This window comes from Triturus cristatus, chromosome 5_1 (assembly GCF_964204655.1).
Source record: "Triturus cristatus chromosome 5_1, aTriCri1.1, whole genome shotgun sequence".
In the NCBI taxonomy this organism is placed as follows: domain Eukaryota; kingdom Metazoa; phylum Chordata; class Amphibia; order Caudata; family Salamandridae; genus Triturus; species Triturus cristatus.
Genome location: NC_140587.1, coordinates 350,082,016 through 350,099,041, shown reverse-complemented (window position 1 = coordinate 350,099,041; position 17,026 = coordinate 350,082,016). Strand labels below are relative to the sequence as shown.

The 17,026-nt window shown below is 39.3% G+C and overlaps 1 protein-coding gene across 1 annotated transcript in view; it reads right to left on the bottom strand.

Annotated features, from left to right (window-relative positions):
* Window positions 1-3,560: 3,560 nt before the first annotated feature.
* The window catches only part of CSMD3 (CUB and Sushi multiple domains 3), a 2,836,509-nt gene continuing 2,823,043 nt past the window's right edge, over window positions 3,561-17,026 (bottom strand). The window contains exons 69-70 of the mRNA XM_085605076.1: window positions 9,472-9,607; window positions 3,561-5,336 (exon numbers count right to left, since the gene is read on the bottom strand). Coding sequence (XP_085461202.1) covers window positions 5,177-5,336; window positions 9,472-9,607 — 296 coding nt within the window. The 3' untranslated portion in view covers window positions 3,561-5,176. The remainder of the gene's footprint in view (window positions 5,337-9,471; window positions 9,608-17,026) is intronic.

Sequence of the window (17,026 nt, the reverse complement as noted above, 5' to 3'; positions counted from 1 at the left end):
GATCGGCTCACATTCACCCTACTAGTCAAAGCAAAGCAAAAACAACTCAAAGGGAATTCACAGCACAGTTGTTCACGTTCGTTCATTGAATTCAAAACATATGGAATGATATTAAAATGCAGCATCTTGAACTTTTTAAGGGGAGGTTGGCATGAGGCAGATAGGTCAGTGAAAGCATGATTAAAAACGATTCTCATTAATTCATTCATGAGTAAATGTTTTACTACTGTTTGCTATCAATCCAGTTAATATCCACTTAAAGAAGCTGTTGTATCAAAACAAGTCAATTCTGTTAAGATTAAACAGGATAGAAACTTCAGTATTTTGAGGGTGTATTTCAAAGAGAAGTGCCATTTGAGATGTGTCTTCCATTGCCTTCAGGTGCACAGCCTCCATGTCTTCCAACTTTGCCTCCCTTAATCTGTGTTACTCCACAGTTGGGTTGTGTATACCAAGACATTTTAACTTTCTTTGATTTGTCTGGCTCTTATTTATAAACGTCTTGAAGAATTAAAAAGAAAATGTCATTGTAGTTTCCTCCTATTATTCAAACAGATTACTACCTTTTTGGAAACACTGAAATTCCCAGGCATATTTAGGGTAATGAAGAAGTTCTTTCCTCTAGAACCCCTACATTTCTGTTGCTAAAGTCTAATGGGTTTATTATCTCATAAATGTTCTTTATCATTAAAAAAACTTTTTCGAATTAGGACCGTTTTCTCCATTCATCATGATGTGAAGTTATGTATTTGCACTCTCCTTTGGACTTGCATATAATTAAAACTTTCAAATGTTGCTCATACAGCTACAACTTTGCATGCTGTTTCATATTTTATTATTGGTGTCAGCAAAATGAATTCAAATGCTTCACTCATCATCCTAATATCCTGCCTATATCCATTCAATACACTCTTAGATTCCTAGAGGATTCTTTAAAAAATATGTGAGCTATCCTGTTTTTGCCTTTATTATTTTAAAATTGGACCTGTACAGATCTAAACAGAGATCTTTTATTTAGCAGTACAATTAAACTTGAAGTGTGGTTTTTTCCACATAGCCCCTTATATTACTCTAGATTTCTCATTAATCACTTACACGAATTCTACATTTTTACACTATGGTGATCACTCCTCAAATGATAAACCCAGGTCTCTTTCCTTTTTTATGAGATTTTCCATCTGCTCTCCAGCATGTACATGCTCTAAACTAATGACTTAATCAAGGACATCACTGGAGATTGGTACAGCCCAACCAGATCACACCATCAGCATTTATTTGTGATTTCCTATGCACTTACAAATCTACTGAGAAACATTAGATTTATGTGCCTTCATATACCACCACTTTTTAACACACATTGCTGAGTGACACATAACTGGGCTATGCTCTCTGTAGAAGTAGGTGTAAGTAGTGTAATTTGCGATGGTGTAATTTTGTGAAATTACAGCAAAATTACATCGCATTACACTGCATTATATAAGGAGCGTAACCCAGGATTTAGTGCTACTTTTGTGGCACAAAATGCACTCTTGCATCCAAAGTAGAACCAAGTATGCATTTTGGGCTAAGAAAATAGCTTTTTATGCACTAGAATACAAACAGGAGCAGCCAGCAGCTGCTCACTAATTTTGTTGTTCATGTGCTCCTGCATTAGGATTTTTGTGTCACAATACTCTTAATTACACGAGGGTGTAATCACATAATTTTCAGTAATTTCATTACAAAATTACCAAAATAACTCTCATTACTTGGATGTGATTAAAGTTTTGCCCAGGCCTAGTTTTCTGTCAACTTAGGCCTAGCGTATCTTACTATCATATAGAAACACTGTAATATATTTGACTAGCACCAAGTTTGGGCAAAGCTACAATTTGTAACCTTCCAAATGTCTTTGACTCTCTAGATGCATTGAATCTTATCATTATAATCCATTAGACTAACACTGTGCTAACTTCTAACATTCACCAAATGCTTTGCAAGATCTAGTTGAGGTAGTCGAAAGGCAGGATACAGAATCTTCAGAAATAATTCCATATTACACTTAGACATAATGATAAAAAACCTAATTACATGCACTTTAAGCCATATGCTCATGAACACGAAAAATATTTTTGGGAGATTTTCTATAGAGTTTAATTATTTTTGTTTAGTGGACACATTTTTTGCTGCTAGTGTGCTCCATATCAATAGAATAATGAAAACACATCTCACTTGGTGCAGTCTTTGAATTACATATTTTTAATGTATCTTCATATAAAGAACAGGTTATCTACAGCTGCCCTAATTAAGATTTCAAAAACGAAACAGTGATTCCTAGAGATTAGACTGAATGTTTTTTCGGTCACCAAATTCAACATTACCTCAACATATCCTGTTTCCTTACTGTTTAACCATTATTGCATTGTATTTCTTAAAAGAAATCAGATCTTACCCCTATCCTGATAAAGCTAGGTTTTTCACCTTAAATCCCATCTTTAATGCAAGTTATACAGATCTGTCATAGTCTTATTCGCTACATAGAATAAATCCTCCAGTAATAATAGGATAAAGAAAACTGTGCACAAGTTGATAGGGATGTGAGTGCTGATATTTATCAACATAAAAGTATCATGAAGCTGAAATAATGTATTATTTTTCACAAAGGAAAGATCTAATTTCCTTATTATCCCCTAGTTGTGATCTAACAGCAAACCTATAAAAATGTGATACAGTACCTGGAACTGCTCATTTTACTGCTAGTCATTAAGAAATTCTTGATAAAAGCCTTGTATATAGTTTTTTAAAGAGCTCTCTGAGCTGACTTGCAATTTCATAACTAAAAAATGTGTTGTGGGATCCCAAATTTTCATAAAATATAATGCAATAAAACCAATGTAGTAGAACACAACTTCAATTCAAATTAGAGATATTATGTCACGAGTAAGCATTGCATTAATGCTTTTAAATCCTCACTTTTTGTCTTTTTGGGGCTGAGATATGTTTAAGGGCTTGTTGATATTCTAATAAATTTTCATCCATTATCTGTTTTATACTTATCTTATTGGTCCCTTAATTGCATTCTTAATCTTAAACCTTGCCCTCTTGTTCACACTGTGAAAATGTTTGTTTTTAAACTGTTTTAAATTAGAACTCAATTCTTGATCTAAAAATAAGCACCTTTCCCCTTTTGCACAAATGGTTGTTTTTAACTGTATATAAAGCAAAAAATCATTAATTTTATTTGATCTAATGTTGCAATGGGTTTGAGTAATAATTCAATAAATAAAATTACTTACTTACTTGGTGGAGCCACAATATTCAGCTATCTGGATAAAGCCATAATCTTTTGAAACAAACAATACATTTTTTTAAAAATATTTTTTTACATGAGTTAACTGTACGTCTGACATGCAGCCGCGGTCTGTGCAGGTAACAGCGGTAGGGCAGTGGGGCCGGGTAAGGGGGGATTTCGAGGGACGATGCAGAGCGAAAATTAAATAAATAATTAATTTTCCCTCTGCATTGTCCCTCGAAATCCCCCCTTACCTGGTCCCACCGCCCCACCGCTGTTACCTGCACGGACTGCGGCTGCTGACATGTCCGTCTAAATGAAAACATACTTATGTACTTTGCATTCTGAATATTCTGCAAGCCTTCTGTGGGAATTTCAGTTGTTTTTCCATGAAAATGAACACAGAATTCGTGGAAACTATTACAGGCTGAGTTAAACTTCCACAATCAAAGAAATATTCTTAAAATTCAAAAGTATTTGATTTAGAAATTTCTATAGTTCTACAAATTTCCTAGGCATTTACCATTCTGAAAAATATTATGGAGAATGGAAACACCCCTTAATTGAAATGTCATTGGAACTTTTCAGACATTTTTCCTGACAATTCAAAGGGCAAACCCAAGGAATAAATAATAAATTCCAGGTTTACAGAATTTTCCACTAAATGGAAACTCTGTTTTTTCAGGTTATTCCATAGAAATCTTTGAGGAATCTCTATAAATTCTACAACCTTAAGTACATGTTGCCCCTACAATAAAAATATAAATTGGTATACTTACATTACTAAAGTAAAATAATTTCCATATGGAAGAATGCTTTGTAGGTGTCTGCTTTGGTACCACTGTAAGCGGTCAGTGTATGGAATTGAAGAGTAGTGACATCACAAATAGACTGCTATAAGTTGGTTATTATGTACCGCTTTTACATACGTATTGCTGGTCTCCCAAATATTTCTTTGCAGATATGGTGTTATTCCAATATTACCCCTGTGATTTTGTTATGAAATTATGCTATTCATCATTGTTGGCTTTACTCCTATTGCTTCGCTCTCAAGGTTGTTTTCTTTTATTTTCCCCCACTATCCATAAGTGATTGAAAAGTATTTTAGATACAGTCCTATTGCTGATAATTGTTGGTTAGCATTTTTAAAGAACAAAATAGTCACATTGTTTTCCAATTTAGAAATGGAGTACTTTTAAAATGCAAAATGACTTCTGATTGGCATGGACCTAATGTCCTCAATTATTAAGCATTTCTTTCATGATGTAGCAAGCACGCAAGTGATCGGGACAAAATATGAAAACGAATATAGATGGATAATTTCTCTTAGGGATGAGAAAGCATAAAGGAACCCTTAAGTGGGATTCAAAACATGATTACACACTCAATGACACAAGCTAAGTGGTCTTCATGGATGTGAAAAATAGTGACACATTTCATATGCAACATAGGACATACATTTGTAAAGAAATAATATATTAAATCTTTCGGGTTGTTAAAATATCGGATATCTTTTGTCTCTTGAAAGTATAGCTCGTTTTTTCTATCCTAAGTCTCATTTTTTTTTCCAGACCGGCTAATATAGTTTATAAAGCACAAAAATAGCAGTAGTGGGTGCTCCTCCAATATATGCAAATAAGTTGTTTCAATAGAATAATCTTCTTTTTCAAAAAAGAAATTAAAGTGTGAGCAAGCACTCATGGAGTGCAGCACCTCGTCAACACTCTCCGTGGCGAGCACGAAGAATGAGTCTCTCTCAGTTCCTTTAAAAACATTCATCTCTCGCTCTCCAGGAAGGTTGGCCAAGCAGTCCTGAAACTCCTGTGCTTAAATTGTAGCAGTGAACCAAAGCGCACTGTCTTCTGTTTCAACTGCCAGCTTCCCGAAGTCGACAGGCTCGTGACATCATACCATTGTGCAGACAGTGTTCAAGTTAGGGTCGAATCGGACAGCTTTGCCCTCCACAGGCTTGGCATTGGTATCATACATGGGGTTCTCAAAAGCAGCTTGGCCGTTGTTATTTTCATGTACAGCGCATCCCGTGTACTGCGTCTTGGGGGCAGTCCTGTTAGGAAACACAAGCCAAAGGTGAAGAAAGTCCATGTTCATATTGCTCATGTATACATGTATCATGTGGAAACACTGCACATGTGAAAAATAAATAACATTTATTAGCTACAATTAAGGCCATGTGTTTATTGCACTCTATTTTCTTACATCAGAATGTTACAATGTAAGATTCCTGGTAGACGGAAACGTGGTAGCTATGCCTCTTGGCAAGTGCTAAAAAACAAAGTTTATATGAAAGTAAATCACACAATATTCGGACACTAACAAAAGTGTCACTTAAACGCAATTATGATGATAATCCATCACTTGCCAACTTACAATACGTTTCCACTTTGCACCTCAGAATGTAGGACCTGTGTGTGTGATTTAATATGATGACCTGACTGCAACTGCAGTAATGCAAATATATTTTTTTGAAAGGGGAGGGGCAATTTATTTCGCAGTAAAGAAGAGTGCATGTATATTCGAGATGGTTTCATTGTAAAGATCAACAAGATCGGCATGGACAAGAATGAACACAAGTAAGAAAAAATTCTTATACAGTATATGATTTGTAGACTAGGTAGATTATGTTAAGAAATTATTACGTTGGTACCTATCCTCGAGCCGAAACATATAGAATGATGGAAGACATACTGATCCATAAGTCATATAGCAAAAGAATTACACGAAAACTGAAATAAATTTCAGGCCCTGTCTCTCTTTTATCAAGTCAATGTTTAGTCTATAGTTTGAATACACTTATTGTATTTTGTCTTCAAAGTTCCAATGCAAGCTGTTTATCACTTCCACATGCTCTGCCATTCAGACATGCTTCCTGGCCACATGGGCGTACGAGAAAGAAAAAGCTGCATTAATCTCAAGCAAGGAAAATTGAATTACAGTTCTGAATCATTTTTCTTATGTCTATCAGTGTAGACATACTCTTGGTGCATACATATATGAATAATGCGTTAACAATGTGCAACATCTTAAGATTTGTAGTGCAATACATCCTTATAGTAAAGTACCACATAATGGAAAACTGGTGTCTTGTTGATGGGTGTTGCTGGTACTGGAAGTGTAGGTTTCATATCTGTCCTTGCCTGTGGCCTGAGATCAGCAGTGAATGAAAAGGAAATCCCAGGAGATGATAAGGAATTGAATACTTATGCAGCAGCCATTCCATTTCCTTCCTTGCCCTGCTCTACAGTATGGAAAGCTGTGTGCTTCGGAATCTCGCGAGCCTATGCTTCGTCATCATTAATATTTTTTTTTTAAAAAGACACACAATTGATGGACGGAATGCAGAACAAATCAAAACATTCACCCCCAGTCAAGGGATCTGGGTGAAATCCATCATTCTTTTGCTCACCATGCCACCCCAGGTTAGACTTGGCCCTATGCAAATCAGTCTTGACCCTGTGCCTCATGGGAACAGTCCAGCCCAAACTGCCATGCCAGGTCCTCCCTAGACCGGAAACAAGCATCCTAGGACCGGTTTCGGGGTTTCATCCCTCTTCAGCCAGGATAGCTTGATTCCAGTGGCATAGTGAGCCCAGGACCCACGTCTGGGCATACCTGGCTCACTTAGGGCGAGAAAGCAAAAGACACACAATTGATGGAGGGAATGCAGAACTGGTGAGCAAAAAAACGATGGATTTAGGCCAAGATCTCTGTACTGGGGTGAATGTATGACATTGTTCTGCATTCTGTCCATCAACTGTTGTTTTTGCATTTGTCACCCGAGTGGGACGGGTATGCTCAGACGTGGGTCCCGTGCTCTCCATGCCACTGGAATCAAGCTATCCTGGCTGAAGAGGGGTGAAACCCTGAAACCGATCCTAGGATGCTTGTTTCCAGTCCAGGGAGGACCTGGCTTGGAAGTTCGGGCTGGACTGTTCCCATGAGACACAGGGTCAAGACTGATTTGCATATGGCTGGGTTCAAACTGGAATGGCATGGTGAGCAAAAAAACAATGGATTTAGGCCTAAATCTCTGTACTGGGGTGAATGTATGACATTGTTCTGCACTCTGTCCATCAACTGTTGTTTTTGCATTCGTCATCATTAATAGACATATGAAAACTGTATAGAATACACATTTCTTTAAATGGTTTGAGATGAGAAGAACTTTCTGATTTGATATTGCCAATTCGCATCTTTGGTATAAGCAATCACTAAAGCCAGGGTACAAATCTAAGATGAATATTGCCATCCTTTAAAAAGTGTTGTTGGCTAAAGCCTGTGGGAAAATAACATTTATGTATATGCTGGAATGTTTTATTTAGATATTTCTGGCTTATGTTTGAGATGGCTGATGTAAGCAAAACATTGGAAACAACTTGGCGTAGTAAAAAGGAAGGTGGTCCGGGACAGATAGTTGGGAGAGCTATTTTTTTTTAATCTCTTTGTGACTTGCAAGAGATTTTTCTGAGACAGTTTGCAAAGAAAATTACCTATTTTCTGAAATAAGGCCCATTTAATTCTAGACACGGTTTAATTAAAAAAGGTCACAGCTATTCTTTTTTGTGACTTTAAGATTAACGTTCTCTGTATCCCAATTTTAGTGACTACCCTCCTACCCACATGAAGGTAACTTGTACCAATGGCATTGATTTTTAAACCATAGGGAGAGAAAGGAATTGTTCAACATTATATTTTTACTCTGGGATTTTACCATACTAGCACTGAGGGTGAGAAACTCCAGGCTTACTGTGTTCCACACTTGTTGTAATATCGGTGGGGCTGCTAACTACAGTTACTGATCCTTTCTGGATTACTGTCTAATGCAGACCTAAGTTGAATGATATTGTTCCTTTATGATGGTAACTAAGGAGCAGGAATGGGGCAATTATAGACTCATTGTTTTTCTATCCTGGTTCAAGTTTGCCTCCTTGGTTCATATAATCAGAGAATTCCTATGAGGTTAGCTTTTGATCCTTTCTTGATGGGGTTTGATTGTTAGTATCATATCATGAAGGAGTCATAATGGAAGCCTTTGCATTTTAATTGCCAGGATGGCACAATAACATAAACATTCTGGAAAATAATTATATTAAAGCATTTTCTTCCCAATTATAGTGGTACAAATGAAAACAATGAAAATAAAGAAAAGTTTGAAAAGTTGTTCTGCAGGATATGTCCTCTCATAATGCTCTTATATCAATGTATGAATGTATAAGCCACTGTCAATTTTTAAAGTTTCTTCATATTTTCCTACATTTAGTCTCCTTCCCTTCACCCCATCATAATGTGTTTTGGCAAGTCCTACTCATTAGATGGTTATCCAACATAACCATAATATCCCATTGCTATCTCCTATCCAATATATACACAACACACTATTTGTTTGGCAACTGCCTATACTGGGGACCGCCACACAGTTGATATCATTGTTCTGCACCTCCCCGCTTCCTGTTCCCAGTGGTTCCCTGCACATTATTGTGGTAAACTCCCAGTGGTGAATCATTGTGTCTTACCTCTGATAAATTTGTTTGACGCTCTCTTTAGGCCTTAAATTATAAACTATGTGGGTATAACAATGATGCACTGTGAATTCGCTATCATTTCCTGCTAGGACTGGTATCTTCAAATTACAGAAAGGACCAACACCTTCATGCTGTAATATCAAAGCCACATTTGGAGGAGTATTCTTCTGATTTGTAAGGTTCAGACTGTCTCATAAAAATTGTAATACTTTCTGCAACAAGTGCTTTCAGGATCAAATCAGTACCATCAAGCACTTGGCTATTAAACATAAGTACAAAGCTATCACACCGGTGGCTAACCGTGTCAAATTCCTGCTTGGCTACACTCTATGATAGATAGCACTATTGTTTGGGGTGTAGAAGTTAAGTGCACTGCAAGGTAGTGCAGTGCCAAATAGCATCACCCTGAAGGAAGTAATGCCTGCTCTCTTTTCAGTATTCAAAGGCAATGTCTCACTGAAAAGCTTGTGAGCATAATCCAGGGTAATAGATCCTCCTCAAAAAAATCACCATATCTCTTGAATCCTCATGTTAGCTTTTGACAACCAGGGCAGGTCAAGGAATACTTTATTATTTTGGCATTATTGATTTTCAGTTGGATACCAACAGAATTTCATACATTGCTTCATTTCCAAATATGATACTCATAAAAAGTCTTACCTTTGTTTGTAAAGATAAAATCCAAAACCTGCAAATATAAGAGCAAAGAAAGGCACAAGGATAGCTATGGCAACAGAGCTACTGTTTGTACCATGTGGAAGGTTTGGGGAATTTGGTCCTTCTGACATGTTAAGACCTGAAAAACAAAACAACATTAAATTACTTTTGTGAGATTCATAATTTGCTTCATTCAATTTAATATATTGTTGATTGCAGAAAGGGAGACGTGTTCTACTCTAACTGGTATTCTATCATTTGTATGACTGCTAAAAGTTTAATGACAAATAATGCTTGCAATTTTGTTTCTATAGATAAAGAAACTGTGAGCATAAACCTAAGCAAGTTTCGATGAACGTATGCATTTGAAATCATTAGCAAGAATAAATGCCTTTAAATACGAAGTTCCATATTTATTAGTTTAGATAAAGCTACATTACATAACATCCAGAAGGATGGTTAATTCAGGTATGAACCAAATCAGCACACAGTCTTTTACAGTGTATGGTATATTCATTCTCTGTACATCAGAAAAAGCATTATATGGTTGGATTTGAAGTTTAAATTGTACTAGAAGGCACTATTTACCTTGATGACGAACCGCATAGAGCAGGCATTTTTTATGCATCGAAGCAAGTTAGTATTTCAGAAAATTCCATGGGTGAAAGTTCCTCACTTGCTTAAGAGTGGTCACTAATTTACAAAGAAGGAGGTATTTCTCAAGCAATTGATTTAATCTACATTGCACAGCAGGTGTTCTCGATAACCAGTTTCCCAGAAACATTCTCTTAAGTGCTTTGCTTTGGACTACTGTCTAGTAGTTCTTAAAGACCTGAGGATTCACTTGTAAAAAGGATTCATTGGTCCCACAAATAAATGCACTAATAAAATGCACAATATGTGAACATGCAGAGCTTCCATTATTAATAAAGGAAATAAAGTGTGAGTGTTATAGAAATAAATATCACTCATGCATAACGTCGACTGCATGTGTAAGACAAACTTTTATGACCACATGAAGCTGAGTAAATAAAGGGAGTGCATAGTAAATCAAATGTACTAGCTCCATTTATTCATGCTATTAAAGTAGGGATATAAAAAAGGCCTCTACGGTAGATGGACCCCGCTAATCAACTCCAGCTATATGTGGTCTGTCTTAAAAATGAAAAAAAGATCGTTTAAATTACCAGCTTTATTATTTTAGTATGTCAATTGTAAATGATGACAAATGGTCTGCACAGTTGTACAAAGTTCAAATCTCAGATGTAAGCATCCATTTTCACACTAACATCTAAAAACTTGAACATGCTTAAATTGTGCCCAGGTTCCGGAAGCCTCCATTTCAGAATGCGAACAATTTGAAAAACACTATTTTTCTAAATGTTGTCAAGAAAACCATAGACGTTTAAAATCGGCTGTGCAGACATAAATATATATGGCAAAATGCATGTAAACATTGGATTTGTATGATCTATACTACTTGTCTTTGTTTCTATCATAGTGCCTGACAAAACTTTACTTAGTTATTCATATAGAATTGTCTTACTTCACACAACATCTTCCTTTGGTCAGGATCTGCCAAATGCATGGCTTTGAAAGATTGCAGCGCAAAGAGCTGTAGGAAGTACCTTTCCAAACACTTGTCACATCTCCCTGCCAAAGGAGACCATAACCCCTTATTGAATTCTGTAGAGAGCCATTGACACCATGAAACTGGATTAGCTAGATTTTCTGTGATCCTTGATAGGCAGTGTTGAAGAGGCTGTGGGCGGAGACCTGGTAGAGCTAGAGAGGAAAGTGGTGGAAGCCATGTGCAGCCATCTTTGTCGGCTATGGTACTTGTGGGAAAGGGCCACTTTTTTCAGTGGTGACCCTATTTTTTGCTGAATTGTATTGCTGTGCCATTCACTAGGGTGACAGGGAAAACCTGCAGACTCACCTGGCGACATAACTGTTTTTGACAGAGAAAATCATCCCTTTTAGACATTAATAAGTGATCCCTTTGTAGTATCCCACAAGGTAGTATGGATGGTTTAAAAGTGCGGCATGTAGAAATATAAGTTTTCATGTCAAATCGTTGGTAAGTCCCCAAAAGCTATTTTACCTGAAGAAGGCTCTGGCTGTCCTATGAGGGAAACTAGAATACAGATTAAAATATTGATTGGAAGCAGCTAGAAAATGTATTCAACAACTATGGTGATATTTATTAAAAATCTAATCCAATGTTGAAGTTGGGTTCTTTATAACTATTCAGGAAACACTCATTTGCATCATCCTGACAGCAGCTGCCCAGTCAGTGCTTGACCATAATGAGGTGTAAACATTGCACCTAAGACAGAAAGAATGGCCTGGATTTAGCTGGGTTTTTTTCATCAGACCAGTTAGGGTGGACCCAGAAATGTCATTAACTTGTTAAAAACCTTCCCTTTCACAAGAAAACATAAAGTGAGATCTGAATATGGCAGGCCTTTGCTCCCTCGGTGAGGCTGGCTCCAAACCCACTGGGAAGGAAGCTCCACACAAAACCAGTTTTGTGACTGCAAAGGAATAGGGCTACTCGTTTCCCTGGGCACAATTCTGGATGGGTGCACACACTCTGCATAAGGGAGAAAGGGCCTTAACATCTTAGATTTTTAGATTAATGTACACTATGCCATTGCTTGCAGTAGGTCAAGCAGTAACTGTTGAAACAGTGAGTATAGTTGTCCTGGGTAACTTTTACCCCACTGGTTAGAGAGATGCCAGTAATCAACCCCACCCACTAGCTAGTGCCAAACATAAATATAGAACCTAAAGGCACCCTCCTGTGGGAAAAACAGAAGGAGGACCTTCTTCCATTTTTATCCAGGTCGAAGAAGGAAATTCCAAGGGTCAGTTGGCCAACGTCCTGTTTAGCTACAGGGACACAATAAGCTGCAAGAGGTATTTTGTCCTAAAATGCCCATCTGAGTCGTTGCACCTGGACTTGACCCTACTGGTGGCTTTTGCTGGAGTGAGCACTAACCATAAAGCACTGTGCCTGAGGGCTTGGGACCCTAGGCTTTGTCTAATTGGGATCTCCTCTAATATCTGAAATGCTGTGGGATTTGGCAGAGCACTGTCTTCCAGCGGCCGGATAAATGGGACCGACCACTTGAGCAAACCCGGCTAAGGCCCACTTCACTGGGCTGAAGAAACAGGTTTCTCGCATTTGAAGCTTCTCCGCAGCAGCAAATCCTTTTCAGCTGGGACTCAGTGAGAAAGTATCCAGCCTCATGAAACTAATCACCAGATACAGCCTGCTGCCTTGCCCTGACGGAGTATTCTGAACTCTGAATGAGACTAAGGGTCTAATTTATATTTCGGTGGATGGGATACTCCGACACAAATGTGACGGATATTCCAACTACCGTATTACAAAAGCAATATATCCTTTGTGATGGAATTTCTTGTGTGCCGAAATATAAATCAGGCCCTGAGCCTGAACATTGAAATCTTGACTGGGCAAAGAACAAAAAGTATCTATCCAGTGAGTGGACGACACTGTGTGCAAGCTTTTAACCGTCCCTGCCAAAACCAACAACTTCAGTTGTACCTCATACAATCACCATCTGGCTTCAAGATGACTTCCTTGGTTACACTCAGCAACCCTGCCCCACAGAAAGATGTTAACTTCCATTTCAGACTAAGTCCTAGAGTAAAATCTTTTGACAGGAGGAACCTGCTTTTCATATCTGACCCATGCTCCTTTGGGGTCAGTCGGAAATTGCAACTAGGCCATAGTGATTCTATGCACAAAGAATCTTTTATGGTGCATAGTATGTCCCTAGGAAATATGAGTGGCATGTTTTGAGATATTCCTGGTTGAGGAGGGAAAACACTGTAAGAAATGGTATTGGTTGAGGGGGAGGCAATAACCACAAACCTTGTCAGTGCGGACCATGTAAGTCACTAAATTAACCTCTGCTTAACCCTCTGGTAGCTTGGCACAAATCAGTCAGGCTTAGAGGCAATGTGTAAAGTATTTATGTAGTCCAAAAATAATAACAGAGCAACAATACAAGAAAAATAAAATGAAACAAGAATGACAACATTTCATTGAGTAGAACCACCAATATTCTATTTTAAAGTTTTAAGTAGATATCTAGCCTAAAAGCAAAAAGTGCCACTCACAGCCATCTGGTCGTGCTAGACTTGGGGAAAATCACAAGTTTGGTCTGACTACAATGGAGCGCAAGTCAGATAAAGGGAACAATTTGGTCCTATTGAAAGAGTTACCATCTCAAAGTCCAGGATGAAGAGTTCCGTTTGCGGTGGAGGAGGCTGGGAGGTGCAGGGAGAGTGGTTGGTGCTGTAGCACGAAGAGCAGGCCAGGAGGTGGAAGCTGTCATTGCTGTACAGCAAAGAGCCAGTCGGACAGCTGACAGTTATTGTGGGCTGTCATTGCTGTAGTGTGAAGTGCAGATCTTGCAATGCCGGTCGTCGCTGGCTGACACTAACGTGAAGAGCATGCCTTCTCCAGAGTTTTGTGTTGGCAGTCATCACGGACAGCAGGGTCTCTGGATGACGGGCCCGTTCACATTAGCAAGCAAACAAAACTTCAGGCTTTCATCTTTTCTTCTCGGGAAGGACTCATACTGATGCCATCCAAGGGTCATGGACCAAGGAGGCTCCTTTTGGGAATCAGAAACTCACTCCAATAGAGGTTGGCAGGGATCAGGTAGGTCCAGTTGCAGTAGGTCAGCTGGTATGTTGCAGGGAGGCCTGTGAAGTTTATGTTGTCCTTGTAGCTCATACAGGAGGTCACCCAACTGACACTTGGAGTCATTCAGGTCAGCCTGGGGTGAAGTTAAGCAGGTCCAGTCTTCCGTCTCTGACAGGAAGGCAGTCCTCAATAGCCGGGTAGTCCTCTGGCAGCAGGGTAGTCCTTCTTCAATAATGTCCCTAAATCCAGGAGTGTTCTGGAGAGTGGCTCTGGAGGCACAATATGTATACCAGGCACCATACTTTGAAGTGAGGGGATTTCCTTCATGGCCCCCACTTTTGGTTCTAGAACGTTTCTCCCTTCCTCTGTCAAGGTTTTAAGAAATCTGGTGTGACAAAATATATGACAGGCCTCGAGTTATATCCCTTTGTGTGTGTGAGTGAGGCACAGTCCTTTGAAGTGCAACTCGGGGTGGGTGCTGCACCTCCAAGTCATCCTGCCAGGATGGCCCACCCTGGCCACACCTAAGCCCCCTTTGTGTTACTGTCTAGATGGAAGACACAAACTATTGAGATATTCACAATTATGTGACCTAGGGCACTGATAGAAGGCACAAAAGGTAAGAACAAAAAATGGCAAATTTCTAAAAGTGATATTTTCAGAATTGTGATTTAAAATCCAACTTTACCATTGAACAGCATTTTAAATTCCAATTCATTTGAGTGTAAACAGTATATTTCCATCTGCTCCCAATCAAATGTTATCACTTATAAAATGCGATAAGAAAACCCAGTGTTAGTCAATGGAAGGTGTAAGAAATTGGGTTACTAGTTGAGGGGGGTTAAACCCTACTCAAGCAGCAAACAATTCTTAACACGGTAAAACACAAGCAAACCTCAAATTAACCTGTGCTTATCCCTCTGGCAGTTTGGCAAAAGCATTCAGGCAACGTGTAAAGTATTGATGCAGCACTTCAAACATTAATCAAGTGAAAACATGACACAAGGACAATCTCACACCAATGTAGAAATAAAAGTACACTTTAATAAATCATTTGATACCAAGAGAGTTCTACAATGTTAAAGGTTTTGAAGACATCAAGCGCTAAGAAGCAAAAAGCACCAACTGCGGTTATCTGGTTGCAGTGGACTGGGTCCAAGTCACAAGCTTAGGCTGCCCACAAGGGAGCATGGGACAGATCCGGGATTGACCTGACAAAGTACCTTGTGACCTGGGCAGCTAGATGCAAAGTCCTTGCCATGAGCTATGTGGGTTGGCTACGAGGAGTCATCAATTAACTGCTTCAATGAGAGGTTGAGCATTGAGATGCGTAGCGCAGTGGTGGAGTCAGTAAAGCCCATCCACAGGAGCTCGCAAGGCTAGACCTTGCGGCATCATCGAGGACGTCGTCAACAAGAGTTAGCTAGGAGGTGATGCATCGCCACTTAGGACGAGATACGTCATGCTAGGCCTATGTCTGTGTTGAGATGCGTCGTCAGAGAGGCCACCTGAAATTCCGGGTTGTTGCTCTCCAATTAATTGGACTGGAGGACGAGATGAATTGTGCTGGATAGTGAGCTTGAATGTATTGTATCAAGATGTGAGGAGTTGCCTCTACATTGAAGAATCCAGTTATGTCCCTACAGACCCTTGATTTTTTCACACAGTCCTGTGTCCACACAGGCAGGCTGTATTCAGCCAGGAAGTTTACAGCAGCAAAACATCTTGATGGCCTTAGGCAGCCAAGCAGTCCTTGGTCAGGAAAGCAGAATTAGGTCAGCAAAGCAGAATTAGGGCAGCAGGGCAGACTTCACAGCTGGGCAGTCTTTCCTCCTGGCAGAGTCCATAGGTCCAGCAGTGATCTGATGGGTTGGGTCTGAGGGTCCAATGTTTATACTTGGTGCCTAATGTAACGTGGGAGAAGCTTCTGGTTTCTTCTTCTACAGAGGTGTCTCAATTTCCTCCATTCCTGCCCTGGTCCCATCTTGTCTGGTGGCACAAAAGACTTTTAAAACAGACCCTTTGTGAGTGGGCTGAGGCATAGTCCTTGTTGTGTGCAAGTGAGTTAGGTGACAGCTCTCCACCCTCCTCATCCTGACAGAGATGGCCAATTCTGACATAACATTTTTCCTCATTGTCTTACTGTCTGGGAGTGAAGCACAAAGGACATCTGCCAGCTATAGCTGGTATTGTGACCCAGGATGTAGGCACCAAATGGTTAGGACAAGAAAGTAAAGTGCAACAACAAATGAATTCAGCAACACAAAAGCAGTGAAGGCAAAAGGTTTGGGGGAATACCACACCAAGGATATCAAGTCTAACAAGGTTCCTGGTTAGCATGCCGGGTTAATATGCCAGGAAGTATCTCTGTTTCAGTGGGAGGCAGGTGAGCTATAGTCAATGCACATGGATGGAAGACAAACTGATGCACTTTAGCAAAGATCTGTAAGATAATATAAAAATAAAACAGAGATGAGATCATTCTGGATTGAAGAGCCGTGAGACCGCTGAACGTGGGTCTCTAAATTGAATGTTATGTGATTTTCGGGAGGGCAGGACTTAATCATTATTGCAAATGCCTGGAATGGGAATGGTAGAAGGTTGTGAGTTGCTTTCCATCTAAATGGAACTTTTGGCAGTTAGGGAATGGGAATGTTATGACTGCTATTGGTGGGTGCGATCTGGATTAGAATAGGAATATCAGAAGCTGTGCCAAGGTGTAACTGCATCATCAAAGCTGTGTGTTAGCTTCAGTACTGGAAGTTTGTATGTGCTGAAGAACAGGATTGATGTTCACTGTTAGTATCTCAGTTTAAATAGCAGGGAAAAGCACTGGAAGAACGAAGAGGGGTGTACTGCCAGCACAGGGCATTA